Source organism: Saccopteryx leptura, chromosome 3 (assembly GCF_036850995.1).
Source record: "Saccopteryx leptura isolate mSacLep1 chromosome 3, mSacLep1_pri_phased_curated, whole genome shotgun sequence".
In the NCBI taxonomy this organism is placed as follows: domain Eukaryota; kingdom Metazoa; phylum Chordata; class Mammalia; order Chiroptera; family Emballonuridae; genus Saccopteryx; species Saccopteryx leptura.
In genome coordinates, this window is record NC_089505.1 from 67,148,283 (window position 1) to 67,171,285 (window position 23,003).

Here is a 23,003-nt window from a genome sequence, read left to right on the forward strand (position 1 = left end):
AGACTCTAGGTCGGCCTCCCTGCCCCAGACGTCACTCAGTGATCACGGGTAAAGAGAACTGTTTCAAAAAGCTCCCGTGTTGACTGATTTCTTTGTCAGGACCTTAAACTAACCACCAGGAGGACCCAAGAGTCCAAGACCCCAGCCACCACAAGCATTCCCCGGTGCCCTGAAAAGCCTGACAATGAGGTTTCGGGGAGCACATTTATTCAGAGAAATAAATATGGCTTGTGGGAGGATGTTTGGAGGGCCAGGGAGGTATGTCTGTGCGCAGCCGCGCAGTGGAATCAGGGTTCCGGAGTTTCCAGCATGTCCGCCAGGGCCCTGGAGAGGATGACGCAAAGGTTAGATACCAAAAGTGTCCACAGCTCACCCCAGGGCGCTGAAAGATCTTTAACCTTCCCATTTTACCGACAGAGAAATGGAGTCCCAGGTTCGTCCAACTCAGCGGGACAGCGTCTCTCTAAACAGGGCCCTTAAACTACCCTCTCTACACACTTACTGGTACAGGGACGAGGAGAAGTAGTCGATGTAGCTTCCTGTGAGAGAGAAGAGAGAGGCTTGAGGGGTACTCCACGGGCAATTAGGAAGTCACTTTTCTCTGAGATCGGGGTCAAGGCTAGCTCAGCCGTGTGTGTGTGTGTGTGTGTGTGTGTGTGTGTGTGTGTGTGTGTGTGACAGAGAGGGACAGCTAAGGACAGACAGGAAGGGACAGAGATGAGAAGCATCAATTCTTCATTGTGGCTCCTTAACTGTTAATTGATTGCTTTCTCATATGTGCCTTGAATGGGGGGTTATAGCAGAGCGAGTGACCCCTTACTCAAGACAGCGACCTTTGGCTCAAGCAAGCGACCATGGGGTCATGTCTATGATCCCACGCTCAAGCCAGCGACCCCGCGCTCAAGCTGGTGAGTCCGCGCACAAGCCGGATGAGCCCGTGCTCAAGCCCGCGACCTCGGGGTTTCGAACCTGTGTCCTCTGCGTCCCAGTCGGACACTATCCACTGCACCACTGCCTGGTCAGGCTCCGCCCTCTTTTTAAAATTTCTTCCGCAAATAGAATTCCTTCCACTGGGACTCCTTTGCATGTCTTGTTTATTCCTCCTTCGGGGTGTCCCCATTTTTCAGTAGCCCCGGTTCTTCGAATTCTTCTTACTTTGGCCCCGCCCACTCGGATCTAGGTCAGCCTCTCAACCTGCACCCATTCTTGCCTCTCAGGCTTCAGCATCCATCCCCAGCCTTCTCTTGGCCCAGGCCCCGCCCCTCCGTGCCCGCCCCGCCCCACCCACAGAATTTTAGCCTTGGCCGCGATTCCACACCTAACCTCTCCCCAGAACCTCCCAGTCCCGCCTCTTAGATTGGGGGGCGGTCCCCAACAGAGTTCGCCTCTCTGGGCCCTCCCCTTTCTCAGGTTTTTCTTGAGCCGGCCCACCACGCTCACCTGGAGTGCACACAGTTTCGCAGACTAACGGGCAGAGGTAGCAGAACTGGCAGTGCTGGGGACGGAGATGGGAGACAGAGTCAGTGGCAGGAGGTGGTCAAGGGCAGAGTCAGGATGGGGGCTCGGGCAGGACGCTAGCTAGATGGAGGTTAAGGTCAGAAGCAGGATCCAGTGTGGAATCAAGGCTGCGTCAGGGGTAAGGGGATTTGGTCAATTTGAGGACAAGACAGGATTTGGGGATGGGGGTGCTCAGACGGTCCTGGGCCATCCTGAGGCTGGGTGGAGCACTGAGTCCGAGGGATGTCGCACCTGGCACTGGTCGCAGTGCTCTCCCATGTTCTCCTCGTCACAGTGACAGTTCTCACATTCAGTGCATCGCTGGAGACCGGAGGAGCCTTGTTACATGGAAACCCTAATCTTTTGGGGGGGGGCTACCCGCCCATCTTCCGCCCTGCTCCCAACTCCTACCCTCATTACTTCCAACACTGAGCTCAGTATCTTCCCCCAAACCCAGTTCTCCCTGATTGGTTTCCTATGGCGGGGGGACTCCACACGCTGGACCTAAGGATGCACTCTTCATCCCCTATCCTATTTCCCCACAGCCTGTCAATCTCCCCGCCCAGGGGTTGCCCCCTCCCCCTTTGTCAGGGACCTTCCTCTCTCCACATCTGCAGGTGCAACTCAGGCCTCACCCTCCCCTTCCCCGACCATTGATCGCCACAGCCTCCTCCATGGCCTCCTGGCCTCCAGTCCGTCCCCCACGTGCCCCAGAAGTGTCTCTCTTCACCTGGAACTGCCTTTGCCCTTCTTTTGCTCAGAGCCCTCCTAAGGCACCCCAGGGCCCTGGGACAAATTCCAGGGACCGCTTGGTGGATGGACCTGGGCTGGGGACATACATTGCAGAAGGAGCAGTAGCCACACAGGGACCCTGGCTGGTAGTTCCCGTACACTTGGGCATCTTGTAGACCTGTGGGAACAGGAGGGCAACAGTGACCCATACTGACTCAGCCCCTCCCCACTCCCACCAGACCAGATCACCTACCCGTGTCTTCACTGCTTTCCTCCTCTCTGGAGCCACCTCCCACCGCATCCCTCCTGGCCAGTGGGTTGGGGATAATGGTGAAGGGAAGCTGGTCTCCCTCTAGCCCCTCCTCCTCGTCTTCCTCCTCCTGGTGGTCTTGGCTCAGTGGGGACTGAACCTCAGCCCTCTCTTCTCTCCTCTCATCCTCTTCTTCCTCCTCCTCTTCTTCCTCATCTTCCTGGCTCATGCTGAGGCCATGACTCTCCTCATCTTCCTCATCCTCCTGGTCCAGGCTTCCATGTTGGGTGTCTTCTCTCTGTTCTGAATCTTCATCTTCCTCATGGGAGCCGTGGTCTTCTTTCTTCTCCTCTTCCTCCTCAGAATCTCTTTCTCCCAAATGGCTTCTATCTTTGACCCCTGTGTGTTCTGGGGGCTGGGGACTAACCTCCTTGATGGACACTCTCTGGCCAGTCCCTTCATCTCTGTGACCTTGCTGTCTATGGCTGGGAGCTTGATGACCAAGCTTGGCAGAGCTGTCCTCATCTTCCTCCTTGGGGGCTCCATGGTGGTGATGGCCAGAGACTTCTGTTTTATACTCATCCGGGATGTCCTCCTTCTCAGCACTCCTGTGGCCTTGTGGTTGGTGGCTTGCAACATGGTGGCTGAACTTGACTGTGATCTCTTCCTCCTCATCCCCAAAGCTATGGTGGGTATGTCTGGGAACCTGGTGCCAATGTTCAGTAGACACAGCCTCATGCTCATTGTCCCTGTCTCCATGTCCTCGATGTCCATGGCTGGGGACATGATGGTGTTCATCTGAGATATCATCCTCTTCCTTCCTGTGGTCTCGGTGCCTGTGGGCCTGGGGTCCATACTCATTAAAGACATCATCATCATCATCATCATCATCCTCTTCTTTCCCATGGTCTCGGTGCCTGTGGGCCTGGGGTCCATACTCATTAAAGACATCATCATCATCATCATCATCATCATCATCATCATCCTCTTCCTTCCCATGATCTCGGTGCCTGTGGGCTTGGGGTCCATACTCATTAAAGACATCATCATCATCATCATTATCATCATCATCATCATCATCGTAATCCTCTTCCTTCCTGTGGCCTTGGTGCATGTGGACCTGTGGTCCATGTTCATTAAAGACATCATCATCATCATCTTCTTCTTCTTTGTGGGCCTGGTGTCCATGGCCAGGGACATGATGGTGTTCATCTGACATGTCATCCTCTTCCTTCCTGTGGCCTTGGTAACTGTGGGCCTGGGGTCCATACTCATTAAAGACATCATCATCATCATCATCATCATCTTTTTCTTCTCCATGGCCTCGGTGCATATGCCTGATTATATGATATTGGTACTCACTGGACACAACTTCGTCCTCATCCTCATCTTGATGACCATGGCTCCCATGGCTGTGAAAGTGGTGCCCACGCTCTGCTGAATCATCCACACCTTCATCCCCATGGCCTCTGTGCCCACGGGCCTGCTGAGCACGCTCTGTGAAGACCTCCTCATCAGAGATGTTCTCGTCTCCAACCTCACGGCCTTGGTACTTGTGGGCTTGGAGTTGGTGACCATATTCCCTGGAGACATCTTCGTCCTCTTCTCCATGGTCTCTGTGGCTCCAGAATCGATGTCCACTCTCTGTGAAAACACCCTCGTTTTCCTCTCTATGGCTGTGGGTGGGGTGGTCAAACTCACCTGACACGTCCTCCGAGGGCTCAGAGAGGCCTGTATTGCTGTTCCAGTTGCTGAGGCCAGGCCCATCCCCTCTCAGCTGCTGGGTCATAGCGGTGGGGAGGAGCAGGCTGGCCGCGGCAGCCCAGAGGAGAGAAGTGTGCAGCCATGGCCCACAGTGGCCCATGGGGACGGACGGGCAGCAGAACTTCTCCCAGCTGGCCCTGGCTGACACTTACGGCTGTGTGAATGAACGTTGAGGGTCCTTGTCTCTTTTTGGGTCTTTCTCTTTCTCTCCGTGTCTTTCCTTTGCTGTGTCTCTGTCTCTCTTTGCCTGTCTGCCTTTCCCTGGCTCTTGCTGCCGGCTCTAGACACCCCTGTGAGGCAGTCTCAGGACCCCCCTGACCCCCCTCTTGGGCCCTCCCTCCCACTTCCCAGCCAATAGGGTCTCTCCCCTCTGCTCTCTGTGGCTAAATTTACCCTCAGCCCTGAGTTATTCTGGGTCAGTTATTCTGCCCTTCCCCTCCTGCTCCTCCTCCTCCTCCCAGCTGGGAAAGTGTGGGTGAAGGGGTCTCTCCTTGGCCAGGAGAGGGGGGGCCAAGGGACTTGACTTTGGACTACCAGCAAGTTCATGTTTGGCAGCTGCAAAGAAAACAGCTAGACTTGTAACGGGCCAAGTTGGTGGAGCCTGGAGAAGCTGGGGACCAGGAGGGATGTATCTGTGGGGTGAGCCCACTGCTATGAGGGTTGGGGGTTAGACTGTGTGTGTAGGGTTCTGGCCAGAATAGGGTACTATGCTGGGAGAACGGATGCCAACAGGAAGGCCTTAGAGAGGGGCAAGAGGAAACCGGCCCCCAGCACACATACCCATGACCTCCTGTCCCTGGAACTCAGATCTGGGGGCAGGGGACTGGGCCAGACCAGGGCTATAAATACAGCAGGGGTGCTCAGGTTACCCAGGAGGCCGCAGCTGTCCCTGTCAGAGAGAGCTAACAAGAGACATGTGGCGCTGCCTACCTATGTGTCTATATCTCCCACTCTTCATCCTGTCACTATAGCTTTTTGGGTCCCCATTCCTGCTCATGGTTTCCCGCCTCTCGGTTTCTGTCATTCACTCTCTCAGGGTCCCTGTCCTCCCTTCTCAGGATTATGTCCCCCCCCACCGCCCCCGCCCCACTCTTCAGCCTGTCTTTCTCACTCTGAGTGTCTTCCCCCACCCAAGTCTTTATCCGAGTCAATGTGTCCCCTCCCTCACCTGACATTTCCTCTCTGGGTCTCTGTACCCTCTCTCTCAGTCTCCCCCCCGCCCAGTCTTTGTGCCCTTCTCTCTAAGTCTGGGCACCGCATCCCCCGCAGGTCCCTGGGTCTCTCTCTGGGTCTCTGTCGGACAGTCCTGTCCCGCCCTTTGCCCCGCCTCGCGCTTTACGTGTGTCCGAGACGCCCCGCCCCCCCGACCTTGGCCCGCCTCAGGATGGGCTGCGAAGTGGCAGATCCGGTTTGTTCAGGGCGGTCCTGAAGTCCGGGCTGGTGGGGTGGAATGTGGGGAGCCGGATAGGTTGCGGCGGCTGCGACAGCATGGTGGGTCCCGAGAAGGAACAGGTACAGTGGCCGCACCCCTGGATCTGAGGGAACAGGAAGCTGGGAGCCAGGTCTCTTGGTTCCCAAGAGGGGGGTGCTGGAGACCCAGATTCTTGGGTCAGACGAAGAAGGGGTTTGGAGGGACACGGATTCCTGGGTCCCTGGGAGCAGCTAGGAGGGGGGCTGTGTGGGGGTGGGGACTGCTGAGTCTAGGGAAGTAGGACGCTGGGGTCGCTGACTCCTGGTGCTGGGCAGAACACAGGGTGAGTAACTCGTGTCCCATAGAACTAAACGGGGTCCCCCCACCCCACCTCTTGTCGCTGTCCCCAGAGCTGGATCCCCAAGATCTTCAAGAAGAAGACGTGCACGACATTCATCGTTGACCCCACAGATCCGGGGTGAGGAGTTCGCCCTGGGGACCCGCCCGGAGGTTCCCAGACCGTTGGCCCCGCCTATCGCAGATCCCACCCTTTGCCCCCCCATTCTTGGCACTGGGGACACTTCCAAGAGCATTCTCTGGTGGCGCTGTCCCTGGGGGAGGGTTTGCGTGTAGGCAGATACTTCCAATTTCCCATATTCCCCCTCAGGGTCAGGGTTAAAGCGCCGGGACTTGGTTCTGTCTCTTTCTTTCCCTGTCTCTGTCTCCTTGGGTCACTTTCTGGTTTTCTTTTTTGGCTGTCTCTTGTTTTATACATCCATCCATCCACCCATCCACCCATCCACCCATCCAAGAAACCATCACTCAGCGCTCCCAAGACAGCATACTTTACAGAAGCACAAGCCCTGCCGGGATTCAAATTTCGCTTGGAAGACACATGCTGTGTGGCTTTGGGCAAATCATTGCACCTCTCTGGGCCTTATCTTCATCTGGACATAAAAACGGACCCTACCTCCTGGGGTTTTCATGAGAATTAAATGCTTGTGATAATTCTGGAACTGTGCCCAGCACAGGGTAAGCACTAAGAAATGTCTGCACTCCCATGGGAAGGGCGCAAGTACTGCCCGTGCAGGCCCAGCATGCTGTGTGTCCGGGACTTCTTGAGAGACCAATGGGCTATTTGCCATCTGTGAGCAGCTGCTGTCCTTCAGCGATGCTCTCTCAAGTGGGTTCTGGCTTTCTAGTTATTCTCAAGACAATCTTTGGGGCGTGGGAAATGTCAACATTCCTACCTTAGTGTGTGTTTTGTTGTGAATATATTATATTAGTGCAGTCTGGCTTGTAATTATGTATAAAAACAAACAGGTTTATATTTATGGGGGTGAGTGCTCAAAAACTTACCAGTGGACACTAGAGTGTGGTCAGGAAAGTTTCGGAACCCTTGGTCTAGTGTTGGCACTGCAGGGAGATCAGTGCCCCTAGGCCCTGTGGAAGTGGAGAGGAGGCATCTGGCTAAGAGTAGGCAGGAGACAGTGTCACTAATGTCTTTTGGAGGAGTGGCTGGTGAGATGACATTTGAAGGATGAGTTGGAGTTTGACAGTTGAAGGCAGGCTGGAGAGAGGAACATGGACAGTGATTCCAGGAGTGGGAACAGCATGTGCAAATTGCCCTCTGTTGACAAGGTGATGCAACTTGAAAGTGGAACAAGTTTCAGGGTGCAAGAGTGTTGTCATGAGTGGAGGCTGAAGGGATCGGCTGGGCCAGACCTCAGGGGATCTCAAATGCCACCCCGAAGGTCTGGGACTTTGTCCTGGGGTGCTGGGGAGCCACAGGAACGGCAGGGTCAACTCTAGGTGTGGAAGGACCTTCTCGGGGCCGTGAGAGGATGGGTAGGATTTCAGGAAGCCAGAGAAGAGGCTGGTCAAGGGTCCGGGTGGGAGGGGAAAAGGCCTGAGTCAGGTCAGGACTGTGGGGACACAGAGAGGGACAAGGGCAGGAGCTTGGAGACTGCTGGACTTGGGAGTAGAAGAGTGGCTCCTGGACATTTGGCCTGAGGACTGGGAGACAGTGGGGCTGTCCCCAACATGAGGGACCCAGGAGGATGAGCAGGTTTGGGAAGTTTCGGAGAGTGTGAGATCTAGTGAGTTGGGCCTGACTGGGTGGTGGCGCAGTGGATAGAGTGTTGGACTGGGATGTGGAAGACCCAGGTTCGAGACCCCGAGGTTGCCAGCTTGAGCAAGGGCTCATCTGGTTTGAGCAAAAGCTCACCAGCTTGAATCCAAGGTCGCTGGCTCAAGCAAGGGGTTACTCGGTCTGCTGAAGGCCCGCGGTCAAGGCATGTATGAGAAGGCAATCAATGAACAATTAAGGTGTTGCAATGCGAAACAAAAAACTAATGATTAATGCTTCTCATCTCTCAGTTCCTGTCTGTCTCTGTCTATCCCTCTCTCTGACTCTGTCTTTGTAAAAAAAAAAAAAAGAGAGAGATCTAGTGAGTTGGAAGGGCCCAGATGACTCAGAGGAAGGTCTGGGATTGGAATGTGAGAAGTCCTAGCTGTCGGTGGCCATGGAGACTGAAAGTAGGTGAAATGTTATGAGGAAAAGTGTCAAGTCAAGGAGGTTGAAAACTAGCAATTCTCTGACTGATTTTTTAATTTTATTTTTTTATGGAAAGGCAGTATGAGAAAACCTATCTCTGGATGTCTCCCCCCGCCCCACCCAAAATGCCTCAAGCCACCATGGCCTCTGATACTGCCGCTTACTCTCCACCTGATACTTCTTTCCCTTAAGTGGCATATCTGGCCCCTGGGGCCACTGCATTTCAGACCCGTCCTGGATCTGGGGTCCGCTGACACGGGGTGTGTGTGTGTGTGTGTGTGTGTGTGTGTGGAGGAAGGAAAGCTATGGCAGAGGGAGGGACAGAACCGCTGGGGGCAGGGGTGCTCGGCCAAGGAAAAGGCTTTCGGGAACCAGAGCCTTTCAGCTGTGACCAGTGCCACTTGGTGATAGTCAGATGAGACCTGAATAGAGGCCATTGTGTTTGGGGACATGCAGGTAATTGCTGATCTTATCGGGGAGCAATTTCAGTTGGGGTGGCCACCCTGAGAGGAAGGAGGGTAGGAGGTGAGAAGTGCAGAGGGGAGTTGGCCCGCACTGTCCATCAGAACTTTCTGCAAAGGTGGAAATGTTATTTATTTATTTATTTTTTGACAGAGACAGAGTCAGAGAGAGGGAAAGATAGACAGATAGACAGGAAGGAAGAAAGATGAGAAGCATCAACTCAGCTGAGGCATCTTAGTTGTTTATTGATTGCTTTCTCACATGTGCCCTGACTGGGGGGGGGGGGGGGCGGGGAGGCTCCAGTTGAGCCAGCAACCTTGGGCTCAAGCCAGAGACCTCAGGGTTTCAAACCTGGGTCCTTTGCGTCTCAAGCCGATGCTCTAGCCACTGCACCACTACCTGATCAGGCCAGGCTGAATTTTTTAGTATATGCGCTGCCGAAGTGAGCACCAGACTGAATTTTTTATTGTATTTAATTTTAACTTATTTGACTATGAAGAGCCCTGTGTGGCTAGGGGCTACTGTATTGGACCGCTCAGGTTCTGAAAGATTCCATGAATAAGTTTTGCAAGGAAGGGCTAGTGGCAAGTAAATGGAAGGGAAGGAGGGAGATCAAGGATGGGGTCGAGATGGGTGAAAGGATCAAGTGGGTAAACCGAGGCATGGCAGGAGCCTGGAGGGAGGCTCAGGAAGGAGGCACAGTGTGTCCTTCGCTGTGGTCTTCACTGTGCCAGAGCTGGGCTGAGTGTATCTGCTCTTCCTGCGTGTGGGTTGGGCAGCCATTCGTTTTTTGTTTTTCTCAAGTGAGAAGCTGGGAGGCTGAGAGACGGACTCCCGCATTCCCCTAACCAGGATCCACCCGGCATGCCCACCAGGGGGCGATACTCTGCCCATCTGGGCGTTGCTCCGTTGCAGCAGAAGCCATTCTAGTGCCTGAGACGAAGGCCATGAAGCCATCCTCAGTGCCCGAGCCAACTTTGCTCCAATGGAGCCCTGGCTGCGGGCGGGGAAGAGACAGAGAGAAGGAGAGGGGGAAGGGTGGAGAAGCAGATGGACACTTCTCCTGTGTGCCCTGGTTGGGAATCGAACCCAGGACTTCCACACGCCCGGCTGATGCTCTACTGCTGAGCCAACTGGCCAGGGTCAGGTAGCCATTCTTTTTTTTCTTTTTTTTTTTTAGGTAGCCATTCTTTTGTTGACCAAAGATTTGTCTTCACAGCTCTTACCAAATCCATGTGCCACTTGTGCTGTCCTTCCCATAAAACTGGTCTGCGAGTCACAGCTCTCCATTTCCATAAGTGCAGGTCTCCCCTCTGAATTCTTTCTGGAATCAGGGATCTGAGATTTAGGTACATTTGCAACTAAATCCCTCATCCCCAAACCTGTGCTCCTTGCTCTTTAAAACTTGGGTGCTGATCGCATTTAGATAGCAAGGGCTGCTTGTACATTTATTTAGGGAAAATGGTGTCATACGTGATCCATTTGCCGCAGTGAGAAAGAAACAAGCCGTAGAAGACAATTATAGTAAAAAGCAAATGAAAGTATTGACCTTCTTTCTCACTAGATGCTGTTGCCAGCCCAGTTTTCTGAGCTTGGAGATGGCTTTTCTGTGTTAGAAAGAAAGCATAGCAAGAGATTCAGCCACCAGCTGAGCCTCTCTCCTTGACAGTAATCGAGACTGGAAAAGGAATAACTTTCTCACTGTGTTTGTTACTCAAGGTTATTTTAAGCTCTGTGTGGAGTTCATGCAGAGTCTGGTATGCAGCCCCCATTGCAGGGAACTTTGCATTATGTCATTGGCTCCTCTTAGTTCTACAAAGTAGGCTGTGTTATTGTCTTTTCATCTGAGGAGGCAAGTTAGCTCAGAGAGGTGAAACCACTTGCCCAAAGTTACACAGCTGCCTTCACCTCCACCACACGCGTGCTCTCTGAATCTGTCTCTGGTTTTTCTTTTCATGGTGAATATGGTTGCATGGACTGGGGGCAGCGAGGACCCCTGAAGGCCCTGTGGGCCCAGTGAGGGCCTGCTCATGCTTCCTTTCTAGTGAGCAAGGTGACTGACTGTCTCTCCTCCTGCTGCAAGTGTCTCCGTTAGGCTGGCTGGAGTCAGGAGGGGCAGGGCCAGGGTCAGCAGGGACTGTGACTACCTCTGGGGGGCAGGCAGAAGAATGGACACTTCTCCAGTATGCTTGGGCTGGTGGGGACACCTCTGGGTTTCATGGTCCCCCTTATCGCTCCCCTTCAGAGGGCTCTTGTGCCAGTGTGGGCGTCCCCGGAGTGTCCACCTGTCAGTGGCTGTGGAGGATGCGTTTGGGGCAGCCGTGGTGACCGTTTGGAACAGTGACTTACACACCACAGAGAAGCCCACCGATGCCTATGGGGAGCTGGAGTTCTTGGGTACCAGCCGCAAGGCCAGCAATGTGAGACCTGCATGTCTGGGCGGGCCGGTCGGCAGGAGGCTGACTTCACGCCCCAGGGGCTCAGAGATGGGGTCTAGGCGCCCCAGCTGAACACTGTGTCTCCCCATTTGCCCATCCCTGTCTCACCCCACTCTCCTCACTCTGTGTCTCTGTTGTCACCCTACGCTTCTCTCTCTGGGTCTCTGTCCCTACGCCCGGTTCTCTGTCATCCACCCTTTGTGTCTCTGTTCCTTTCTCCCTGGGTCTCTGTTTCCTTCTTGCTCTCTGTCCCCCTCCTTGTGTCCCCTTTTCCCATGTGTCCACAGTTCCTCCGGCTCTCTGACCGCACGGATCCAGCTACAGTTTATAATCTGGTCACGCGTACATGGGGCTTCCGGGCTCCGAACCTGGTGGTGTCAGTGTTGGGGGGGTCGGGGGGCTCTGTCCTCCAGACCTGGCTGCAGGACCTGCTGCGCAGCGGGCTGGTGCGGGCTGCCCAGAGCACAGGTGACCGGGCTGGGTGCGGGCTGTGCCTCCTGGGCTGGGGCTGCCGCTATTGCCCCGCTGCTCTGGATGCTCTCCCCCTCTAGCTGTGTCTGTCTCTACCCTCTCCCTCTCTCTCTCCCTCTCTCTCTCTCTCTGTCTCTCCACACTCGTTTCTGGACCTAGCCACCACTCTGTGTGTCTCTGTGTAGGGGCCTGGATTGTCACTGGGGGGCTGCACACAGGAATTGGCCGTCACGTTGGCGTAGCTGTGCGGGACCACCAGACAGCCAGCACTGGGGGCACCAAGGTGGTGGCCATGGGCGTGGCCCCCTGGGGTGTGGTTCGAAATAGAGAGGCCCTCACTAACCCCAAGGTAGGACCCAAGGTCTTGGAAAAGAAAGAGTTTGTGGGCCCGGACTCCTGGGTCTGAGGGGGAAGGGGCCGGGGGCCTGGAATCCCTGGTGTGTGGGGGAGGGGTGGGAGTCTGTCCTCCCAGCTGTGGTGGAAAAACTCCCTGGTTTGGCCCCTCTGTCCCCCAGGGCTCATTCCCTGCAAGGTACCGGTGGCGTGGTGACCCCGAGGATAGAGTCCAGTTTCCTCTCGACTATAACTACTCAGCCTTCTTCCTGGTAGATGATGGCACCCACGGCCACCTGGGCGGTGAGAACCGCTTCCGCCTGCGCTTCGAGTCCTATGTTGCCCAGCAGAAGACAGGTGTGGGAGGTGAGTGGCTTCTTTTTTAAATATTAAAAATAATCTTTGCCCTGGCCAGTTGGCTCAGTGCATAGAGTATTGGCCTGGTGTGTGGACATCCCGGGTTCAATCCCCTATCAGGGCACACAGGAGAAGCGACCATCTGCTTCTTTTCCCCACCCTCTTCCTCTTCTCCCGCATCCAGTGGCTTGATTGGTCAGAGTGTCACCCTGGGCACTGTGGGTAGCGCGGTTGATTGCAGCATCAGCCCCAGACTTGAGTTGCTGGGTATAAATAAATAAAAAAATAGTGAGAGGATGGGAGGTAGACTCCTGCATGTACCCCAACTGAGATCCACCCAGAAAGCCCACTAGAGAGCGATGCTCTGCCCATGTGGAGCATTGTTCCATTGCTCAGCAACCAAGCTCTTCTTAGCACCTAAGGCAGAAGCCATATGGAGCCATCCTCAGTGCCAGGGCCAACTCACTCCAATTGAGTCATGGCTGCAGGAAGGGAAGAGAGAGAGAGGCCCCTTTCACTTAAAAAGAAAATCTGGTTTTTTGCAAACATTTCTGTTTAATTTTTTTTTTTTTGCTAGAGAAAGAGAGGGTCAGATAGATAGGAAGGAGAGACATGAGAAGTATCAATTCTTTGTTGCAGCACCTCAGTTGTTCATTGATTGCTTTCTCATATGTGCCCTACTTGGGGGCTACAGCAGAGTGAGTGGCCCCTTGCTCAAGCCAGCAACCTTGGGTTTCAAGCCAACATCCTCTGGGCTCAAGCCAGTGACCATGGGGTCATGTCTATGGTCCCACGCTCAAGTCAGCAACCCCAGAGACCCTGCCCTCAAGCTGATGGGCCTGCGCTCAAGCCAGCAACCTCGGGGTTTTGAACCTGGGTCCTCTGTGTTCTAGGCCGACGCTCTATCCCCTGCACCACCGCCTGGTCAGGTTTTGCTTCATTCTTAAACTTTACTTAGTGACTTTAATCTTTTATTTTTAAAATTGTCATACCATAAAACTTAAGTTTTGGGGGTGTGCAATTCTGTGATTACAGATTCATATGACCATTTCCACAGTCAGGACACAGACCGGTCCTGTTACACTGAAGACATTCATTCCCGTGTGCCTCAGGCCCTGGCAACCACTGATCTCTTTACCACCACTCTCATTTCTTTCTTTTCCAGAAGGTCACATATAAATGGAATAATATAATACATAACCTTTGAGTCTGGCTTTTCACTCAACATATATATTATGGCAACTTCAATGTGCGCCCTTTGGAACAAATCAAATTATACAAAGGTATATAAAGAAAGATTTAATTATCTTTCCTATCTACCTCCAACCCTCTCTGCTGGGGTAATCAGTCTTACACAATTTGGACTTTATTCTTTTATACCTTTCTCTATGCTTATAAAATTCTGTGCAATTATATTTCCACTTTTATAGTGTTTCTTTTTATATAATACATGTATTACACTTTTTTTTTAATGTTTATCCTATTGATTTTAGAGAGAGGAAAGAAGAGAGTGAGAGAGAGAGAGACAGGAACAGTGATCTGTTCCTATGTGTGCCCTGACTGGGGATTAAACCTGTAACCTCTGTGCTTTGGGACGATGCTCTAACCAACTGAGTTATCCAGCCAGGGTCACACATTACACTTTCTTATGGCCATCCCTCTAGATCCCAACTTCTCTCTCTTGTATCTTCTTCTGATAATAGTTGTATGTTATTCCTTGGTCATGGATGTACCATCTGTTATTTATGTTTCTAAATTAATGGACACGTAATGTTATACCAGTGTTTGGCGTGACAGGCGATGCTGAATAAATATCTTTGTGTAAACGTACAGAATTACATACAGATGTTTTAAATTCTCTGTAGTAGGTGCCCTGAGTGGTATCACTGTATGTATATATTAACAGATAGACTAGATAACTTTCTAAAAGTAGCAATTTTCACTTCCATCACAGATTTTTTTTTTTTACATAGACAGAGAGACAGTCAGAGATAGGAATAGATAGGGACAGACAGACAGGAACAAAGAGAGATGAGAAGCATCAATCATCAGTTTTTCATTGCGACACCTTAGTTGTTCATTGATTGCTTTCTCATATGTGCCTTGACTGCAGGCCTTCAGCAGACCAAGTAACCCCTTGCTCGAGTCAACGACCTTGGGTCCTCTACATCCCAGTCCGACGCTCTATCCACTGTGCCATTGCCTGGTCAGGCCCCTCTGTAAATTGTTTTTTCTTTCTTTTTTCTTTTTTTTTACAGAGACAGAGAGTCAGAGAGAGGGATAGACAGGGACAGACAGACAGGAACGAAGAGATGAGAAGCATCAATCATTAGTTTTTCATTGTACATTGCAACACCTTAGTTGTTCATTGATTGCTTTCTCATATGTGCCTTGACCGCGGGCCTTCAGCAGACCGAGTAACTCCTTGCTCGAGCCAGTGACCTTGGGCTCAAGCTGGTGAGCTTTTGCTCAAACCAGATGAGCCCTCACTCAAGCTGGCGACCTTGGGGTCTCGAACCTGGATCTTCCGCATCCCAGTCCGATGCTCTATCCACTGGGCCACTGCCCGGTCAGGCCCCTCTGTAAATTTTTAAACTGGTTCTGGCTCTGGCCAGGTAGCTCAGTTGGTTAGAGCATCGTCCTGATAAGCCAAGGTTGTGGGTTGGATCCCTGGTCAGCGCACATACAAGAAGCAACCAATGAATGCATAAATAAGTAGAACAACCAATCAATGTTTTTTTTTCTCTTTCTCTACCTTTGTCTTTTGCTAAGATAAAAAAAAAATTAAACTGTGTTCTTTCTTGTGTTTTGTATGAATTCATTTTATCCTATGGGTAATAACTCTTTGACTATTAGATGTATCACAAACTTTTTAAGAGATATTTTAATATGGCTTCTATTTCCATACAAATGCTATCATTTTTATGTGGTTAGATATATTTGTTGTTTCTTTGTAGTCCCTAGGTTTTCTGCTTTTAAAAGAAAGGTTCAGCCTGACCAGGCGGTGGCGCAGTGTATAGAGCATTGGACTAGGATGTGAAGGACCCAGGTTCGAGACCCCGAGGTCGCTAGCTTGAGCGCGGGCTCATCTGGTTTGAGCAAAGCTCACCAGCTTGGACCCAAGGTCGCTGGCTTAAGCAAGGGGTCACTTGCTCTGCTGTAGCCCCACAGTCAAGGCACATATGAGAAAGCAAACAATGAACAACTAAGGTGTCGCAACAAAATAACTAATGATTGATGCTTCTCATCTCTCCGTTCCTGTCTGTCTGTCCCTGTCTATCCCTCTCTCTGACTCTCTCTCTGTCTCTGTAAAAAAAAAGGTTCATCCCACTTTATTTCAATAAAAACATTCTCCCTAAGCTCCCTAAGTCTTGTTTTTAATATCTTACTTAGATTTCTGTATTTAAAAATGTAATCCATCTGGAAATTATTTTTATATCTTTTGAGGTAAGGAGTCTATGCTTATGAATAAACTATCTTTTTCCATATGATTTAAAATGCCACCTCAGTTACATATTTAGTTCCCTTACACACTGAAATCTATTTCTGAACCTTTTATTCTTCTACCTCCCTATTCCTATGCCAAAATATGTTGATTACATCAGTTTAAAGATGTTTTGCACTGGTTGGATAGCTCAGTTGGCTAGAGCATCATTCGGCCTTGGCCAGTTGACTCAGCGGTAGAGCATCAGCCCTGCGTGTAGAAGTCCCAGGTTCGATTCCAGGTCAGGACACACAGGAGAAGCAACCATCTGCTTCTCCACCCTTCCCCTTCCCCTTCTCTCTCTATCCTTTCTCTCTCTTCCCCTCCCACAGCCATGGCTTGATTGGTTCAAGCACATCGCCCCAGGTGCTTAAAATAGCTTGGTTGCAAGCATGGCCCCAGATGGGCAGAGCATTGGCCCCAGACTGAGGTTTCTGGGTGGATCCTGGTTGGGGCACATGTGTGAGTTTGGCTTCTACTCTCCTCTCACTTGGAAAAGAAAAAGAAAAAGGAAAAAAGAAAAAGAGCATTGTCCTGAAGTACAGAGGTTGCAGGTTACATCCCCGGTCAGAGCACATACAGGAACAGATCGATATTCCTGTTTCTCCCTCTCCCTTCCTCTCTCTCAAATCAATAAAATAAACATTTAAAAAATTTAAAAGATGTTTTGCTATATATTAGGAAAAGTTCCCCCTCACTGTCCTTTCTCAAAAATTTCTTAATTCTAGTGCCCGACCAGGCAGTGGCGCAGTGGATAGAGCATCGGACTGGGATGCGGAAGATCCAGGTTCGAGACCCCAAGGTCGCCAGCTTGAGTGAGGGTTCATTTGGTTTGAGCAAAAGCTTACCAGCTTGAGCCCAAGGTCACTGGCTCGAGCAAGGAGTTACTCGGTCTGCTGAAGGCCTGCGGTCAAGGCACATATGAGAAAGCAATCAATGAACAACTAAGGTGTCGCAACAAAAAACTGATGATTAGCCCTGGCCGGTTGACTCAGTGGTAGAGCGTCGGCCTGGCGTGCGGGGGACCCGGGTTCGATTCCCGGCCAGGGCACACAGAAGCGCCCATCTGCTTCTCCACCCCTCCCCCTCTCCTTCCTCTTTGTCTCTCTCTTCCCCTCCTGCAGCCGAGGCTCCATTGGAGCAAAGATAGCCTGGGCGCTGGGGATGGCTCCTTGGCCTCTGCCCCAGGTGGTGGAGTGGCTCTGGTCGCAACAGAGTGACCCCCGGAGGGGCAGAGCATTGCCCCCTGGTGGGCAGAGCGTCACCCCTGGTGGGCATGCCAGGTGGATCCCGGTCGGGTGCATGCGGGAGTCTGTCTGACTGTCTCTCCCCGTTTCCAGCTTCAGAAAAATACAAAAAAAGAAAAAAAAAGAAAAAAGAAAAACTGATGATTGATGCTTCTCATCTCTCCGTTCCTGTCTATCCCTCTTTCTAACTCTCTCTCTGTCTCTGTAAAAAAAAGAAAGAAAAAAGAAAATGCTTCCAAATTCCTCCAACTCTCCTCTGTCCTCAAACTGCATTTCATTTATTTGTTATTTGTGACAGGTTAACATGGCATCAGTTTTTCCATTTATTCAGGCCTTGTCTTTAAATAATGTGTGTAAATTTCTTCATAAAGATACAGTATTTCTCTGGATGAACTAATTCCCAAGTATTTTATATTTGTGTGTGTGTGTGTGTGTGTGTGTGTGTGTGTGTGTGGCAAAGACAGAGAGAGAGAGAGAGAGACAGATAGGGACATACAGACAGGAAGGGAAAGAGATTAGAAGCATCAACTCAGCTGGGGCATCTTAGTTGTTCATTGATTGCTTTCTCACATGTGCCTTGACCTGGGGACTAGAGTAGAGCGAGTGACCACTTGCTCAAGCCAGCGACCTTGGGTTTCAAGCCAGCGACCTTTGGGCTCAAGCCCGCAACCATGAGGTCATGTCTATGATTCCACTCTCAAGCCAGCGACCCTGCACTCAAGCTGGTGAGCCCATGCTCAAGTCAGACGAGCTCATGCTCAAGCTGGTGACCTTGGGGTTTTGAACCTGGGTCCTCTGCTCCCCAGTCCGACGCTCTATTCACTGTGCCACCGCCTGGTCAGGCAACTTCTTTCTTTCTTCTTTTCTTTTTTTTAATCAAAAAATGAGTTTGAGAAAAAGGTTTTAATTTTTTTCCCTTGTATCAGTTTTTTTTTTTTTTTGACAGAGACAGGCAGGAAGGGAGAGAGATGAGAAGCATCAATTCTTCATTGCAGCACCTTAGTTGTTCATTGATTGCTTTCTCATATATACCTTTACTGGGGGGCTACAGCAGAGTCAGTGACCCCTTGCTCAAGCCAGAGACCTTTGGGTCATATCTATGATCTCACACTCAAGCCAGCGACCCCTGCACTCAAGCCAGTCGAGCCCGTGTTCAAGCTGGCGACCTCGGGGTTTTGAACCTGGGTCCTCCACGTCCCTGTCTGACGCTTATCCACTGTGCCACCACCTGGTCAGGCTCTTGTATCAATTCTCTTACAACTTTCTGGGACTATAAATCATGTTTTTTTTCAAATAAATTTTTTGTAATTTCTAGATTTAAAAAATAACAGTTTTTGCCCTGGTTGGCTGGCTCAGTGGTAGAGCATTGGCCTGGCGTGTGGATGTCGCAGGTTTGATTTCAGGTCAGGGCACACAGGAGAAAGACCATCTGCTTCTCCACTCTTCCTCCTTCCATTTCTCTTTCTCTCTCTCTCTTCCTCTTCTGTAGCCATGGCTTGATTGGTTCAATTGCACCAGTCCTGGGCATTAATTTTATTTATTTATTTGTTTGTTTGTTTGTTTGTTTATTTATTTATTTACAGAGACAGAGAGAGAGTGTCAGAGAGAGGGATAGACAGGGACAGACAGACAGGAACAGAGAGAGATGAGAAGCATCAATCATTAGTTTTTCATTGTGCATTGCAACACCTTAGTTGTTCATTGATTGCTTTCTCATATGTACCTTGACCACGGGCCTTCAGCAGACTGAATAGCCCCCTGTTGGAGCCAGCGACCTTCGGTTCAAGCTGGTGGGCTTTTTGCTCAAACCAGATGAGCCCGCACTCAAGCTGGCGACCTCAGGGTCTCGAACCTGGGTCCTCTGCATCCCAGTCCAATGCTCTTTCCACTGTGCCACCACCTAGTCAGGCCTGGGCACTAATTTTAGCACCCCAGATGCTAAAAATAGCTCTGTTGTGAGCATGGCCCCAGAGGGGTTTTGCCAGGTGGATCCTGGTTAGGGCATAGGCGGGAGTCTGTCTATCTCCCCTCCTCTCACTTGGAAAAAGAAAAAAAATAAAAGCATTAAAAAATAAAAAAACACTAGTTTTCATTTTAATTTCTTTTTTTTTCTTCACTGTTTTACTCCCGAATGAGTGTGATTGATAGTAATGCTATCTCTTCTTATTTTGATAGGAATAGAGTTAATAGGAAACAATCTTTTTATTTATTTATTTATTTATTTATTTTTAGATTTTATTAATTTTAAAGAGAGGAGACAGAGAGAGAGAGAGAAAGAAAGGAGGGAGGAGCAGAAAGCATCAACTCCCATATGTGCCTTGACCAGGGAAGCCTGGGGTTTTGAACCGGCGTCCTCAGTGTTCCAAGTTGATGCTTTTACCCACTGAACCACCACAGGTCAGGCAGGAAACAATCTTATATGACTTTTCTATTGGGCTTTGGTAAATATCTTTATTGTATTTTTTTTTTTTTTTTTGTGGTGACAGAGACAGAGAGAGTCAGAGAGAAGGCCAGATAGGGACACACAGAAAGGAAGGGAGAGAGATGAGAAGCATCAATTCTTTGTTGCGGCTCCTTAGTTGTTCATTGATTGCTTTCTCATATGTGCCTTGACCGGGGGCTACAGCAGAGCAAGTGACCCCTTGCTCGAGCCAGCGACCTTGGGTCCAAGCTGGTGAGCCTTGCTCAGACCAGATGAGCCTGCACTCAAGCTGGTGACCTTGGGATCTTGAACCTGGGTCTTCTGCATCCCAGTCCGATGCTCTATCCACTGCACCAGTGCCTGGTCAGGCTGTTGTATTGTATTTTTTTTTTTTTACAGAGACAGAGAGAGAGTCAGAGAGAGGGATAGACAGGGACAGACAGACAGGAACGGAGAGATGAGAAGCATCAATCATTAGTTTTTCCTTACATGTTTCAACACCTTAATTGTTCATTGATTACTTTCTCATATGTACCTTGACCGCAGGCCTTCAGCAGACCAAGTAACCCCTTGCTCAAGCCAGTGACCTTGGGCTCAAGCTGGTGAGCTTTTTGCTCAAACCAGATGAGCCCTTGCTCACGCTGGTGACCTCGGGGTCTCGAACCTGGGTCTTCCATATCCCAGCCCAACGCTCTATCCACTGCGCCACCACCTGGTCAGGCCTATTGTATTTTTTTAATGTTTTATTTTACTGATTTTAGAGAGAGGGAGAGAGCAGGAGAGAGACAGGAATATCTGTTCCTGTATGCGCCCTGACTGGGGATCAAACCGGTAACCTCTGTGCTTTGGGATGATGCTCTAACCAACCAAGCTATCCAGCCAGGGCTCTTTATTGTATTTGGGCTGTTTACTGTATTGTGTTCTTTTCCTTATTTTCTTCATTTCCTGTTTGAAATTTCATCCTTTCCACTCCTGGGCAGTTAAGCAATCACAGGATTAACTCATGCCTCTAATAAACATCCATCTCATTCAAGGACCCGGAAGTCCAGGCCCCCAGCCCTTTCCTTCTGGGGAAAGCTGAGCATTTTTGTCTTCAAAAGCTGGTCCCGGCCTGACCTGTGGTGGCGCAGTGGATAAAGCATCGACCTCGAAATGCTGAGGTCGCCGGTTCAAAACCCTGGGCTTGCCTGGCCAAGGCACATATGGGAGTTGATGCTTCCAGCTCCTCCCCCTTCTCTCTCTGTCTCTCCTCTCTCTCTCCCTCTCTGTCTCTCCCTCTCCTCTCTAAAATGAATAAATAAAAAATTAAAAAAAAAAAAAAAAAAAAAAAAAAAAAAAAAAAAAAAAAAAAGCTGGTCCCACCCAATGTGCTCAAAGATAGGACAATTCCCAGGAGCCTCAAGACAGGATGAGGCAGAAGCCAACACTGGCCCCAGGGACTCATGGCAAATGTGGGTCTCTGCCACCCTGGCAAAGACTGATGGGAGGTGCCTGACCAGGTGGTGGCGCATTGGGTAGAGCGTCGGCCTGGGATGAGGAAGGACCCATGTTCGAGACCCCGAGGTCGCCAGCTCGAGCACGGGCTCTTCTGGCTTGAGCAAAAAAAAAAAGCTCACCAGCTTCGCTGGCTCAAGCAAGGGATTACTCAGTCTGCTGAAGGCCTGCAGTCAAGGCACATATGAGAAAGAAATCAATTAACAACTAAGATGTCGCAACGAAAAACTGATGATTGATGCTTCTCATCTCTCTCCGTTCCTGTCTGTCTGTCTCTATCTATCCCTCTCTCTCTCTGTCCTTGTAAAAAAAAAAAAAAAGACTGATGGGAGGTGACCAAGCCCACGGCTCTCCTCTTTCCTCAGGGACTGGAATCGACATCCCTGTCCTCCTCCTCCTGATTGGAGGTGATGAGAAGATGTTGAAGGTATAGCTGCCCAGATGCTTGGCTCTAAGGGGCTGGGGCACGGGCCCTGAGTTTCAGGGGAGGAGGGGGTCCGGATCTGTGCTTCAGGCAGGGTGACTGCCTCCTCTGACCTGGCTCCCCGCGTTTATCATGTAGCGGATAGAGAACGCCACCCAGGCTCAGCTTCCCTGCCTCCTGGTGGCTGGGTCTGGGGGCGCTGCTGACTGCCTGGCGGAGATCCTGGAAGACACTCTCGCTCCAGGGAATGGAGGAGGCAGGCGAGGTGATGCCGGAGATCGAATTAGGCGTTTCTTCCCCAAAGGGGACCCCGATGTCCTGCAGGCCCAGGTATGACACTGAGGGCCTGACTCTGGATCCTGAGATGGAAAGGGAGCTAGGGACCTGGGCTCCTGGGTCTTGAGAGAAGGGACTTGCTGAGAGCTTGGAATCCTGGATCTGAGGGAAGAGGGTAGTGGGGACCCAGACTCATGGATTGGAGGGAAGAGAGGCCTGGAGGTCTGGACTGCTGGGTTCTGGGAGGGGGGGGGTGCCGGGCACTGAGAATGCTGGGTGCTGAAGGCCCGTGTCCCTGCAGACAGGGCACAGGTGGAGTTGGGCTGGGGATGAGGAATTTGGTATTCTGCAGGTGGAGAGGATCATGACCAGAAAGGAGCTGCTGACAGTCTATTCAACAGAGGATGGTCCTGAGGAATTTGAGACCATCGTTTTGAGAGCTCTTGTCAAGGGTAAGACTTGGACCCCAAATTTTCCCACTCTCTGCTCAACTTGAGACAATTTTCCTGACCTGGGCACTTTATCTATTCTCTCTAATCTAAGGCTCTGCCCCTTTTTATCTCTTTTTATCAATCCCCTTTGCATTGTTTCTTGAGGCTTTATATGTACTTTTGGGCAGTTTCCCAAGATACTTTCATTGTGTTCCAACATTGCTTTCTTTTTGTTGGATGCATTTATCTACCCTTTCATCCTTTATCCATCTATCTATCCATCCATCCATCCATCCGTCTGTCTGTCCATCCATCCATCCATCCATCCATCCTTCCATCCATCCATCCATCCATCCACCCATCCATCTACCCTTCCATCCACCTTTGCATCCATCCATCCATCCATCCTTCCATCCATCCATCCATCCATCCATCCATCCATCCATCCATCCACCCATCCATCTACCCTTCCATCCACCTTTGCATCCATCCATCCATCCATCTTTCTACCCACCCACCTGCCCATCCATCCATCCTCCCAATCATCCTTCTTTCTATCCATCCATCCATTTATACATTGATTTTTCCATCTATCCCTTATTCTATTCTTGATTTTTCTATCCATCCAATCATCCATCCATCTTGCCATCCACCCATCATCCTTTCACCTGTTCATTCACACATCTATTGACAGTTCCGTGGATTCATTATTCTTCCATCCATCCATCTTTCACCCACCCATTTATCCATCCATCCATTCGCCCTTCTATGCATTCATGCACCCATCCTTCCATCTGCTCTTCTATGTGCCTCCAGTATGTTTCAAGCATTGCAGGGTGTGGGAATCAGAGATGAACCAGAGCACTGTCTCCCAGTGAGGAACTCCTGATATTTCACTAGAGAAATAAATGATGAAAACCATTCTGGAGCATGATGGCCACCTGCTAGAAGCT

At 50.7% G+C, this 23,003-nt stretch overlaps 2 protein-coding genes across 7 annotated transcripts in view; one reads left to right on the plus strand and one right to left on the minus strand.

Annotated features, from left to right (window-relative positions):
- Positions 1–190: 190 nt before the first annotated feature.
- HRC (histidine rich calcium binding protein) lies at positions 191–4,556 on the minus strand. Of its 2 annotated transcripts, XM_066373957.1 has the most exons (7): positions 3,397–4,556; positions 2,483–3,315; positions 2,337–2,407; positions 1,750–1,818; positions 1,441–1,495; positions 503–539; positions 191–324 (listed from the first exon to the last, which is right to left on the minus strand). In XM_066373957.1, the coding sequence occupies exons 1-7, from the start codon at positions 4,341–4,343 to the stop codon at positions 288–290; spliced, it is 2,049 nt and encodes a 682-aa protein (XP_066230054.1). In that variant the 5' UTR covers positions 4,344–4,556; the 3' UTR covers positions 191–287. The 2 variants fall into 2 exon arrangements, with proteins under 2 accessions (XP_066230054.1, XP_066230053.1); XM_066373956.1 differs by having other exon boundaries at positions 2,483–4,556.
- Positions 4,557–5,612: 1,056 nt separating this feature from the next.
- The window catches only part of TRPM4 (transient receptor potential cation channel subfamily M member 4), a 50,026-nt gene continuing 32,635 nt past the window's right edge, over positions 5,613–23,003 (plus strand). For 2 of the 5 annotated variants that reach the window (XM_066373951.1, XM_066373952.1), the window contains exons 1-9: positions 5,613–5,755; positions 6,065–6,132; positions 10,919–11,093; positions 11,399–11,579; positions 11,768–11,931; positions 12,098–12,281; positions 21,285–21,346; positions 21,482–21,673; positions 21,972–22,071. In XM_066373951.1, the coding sequence (XP_066230048.1) occupies positions 5,732–5,755; positions 6,065–6,132; positions 10,919–11,093; positions 11,399–11,579; positions 11,768–11,931; positions 12,098–12,281; positions 21,285–21,346; positions 21,482–21,673; positions 21,972–22,071 (1,150 nt within the window). In that variant the 5' untranslated portion in view covers positions 5,613–5,731. Of the gene's footprint in view, positions 5,756–6,064; positions 6,133–10,918; positions 11,094–11,398; positions 11,580–11,767; positions 11,932–12,097; positions 12,282–21,284; positions 21,347–21,481; positions 21,674–21,971; positions 22,072–23,003 lie in introns of those variants that run through there. The other 3 variants (XM_066373955.1, XM_066373953.1, XM_066373954.1) reach the window with 3 other exon arrangements.

Coding starts and splice junctions, on each gene's coding strand:
- HRC (XM_066373956.1), bottom strand. CDS start 4,343: ATGGGCCACTGTGGGCCATGGCTGCACACTTCTCTCCTCTGGGCTGCC. Junction 1,496..1,749: donor AGCACTGCGACCAGTGCCAG/GTGCGACATCCC, acceptor CTCCGTCCCCAG/CACTGCCAGTTCTGCTACCT. Junction 540..1,440: donor CGAAACTGTGTGCACTCCAG/GTGAGCGTGGTG, acceptor TCTCTCTCACAG/GAAGCTACATCGACTACTTC.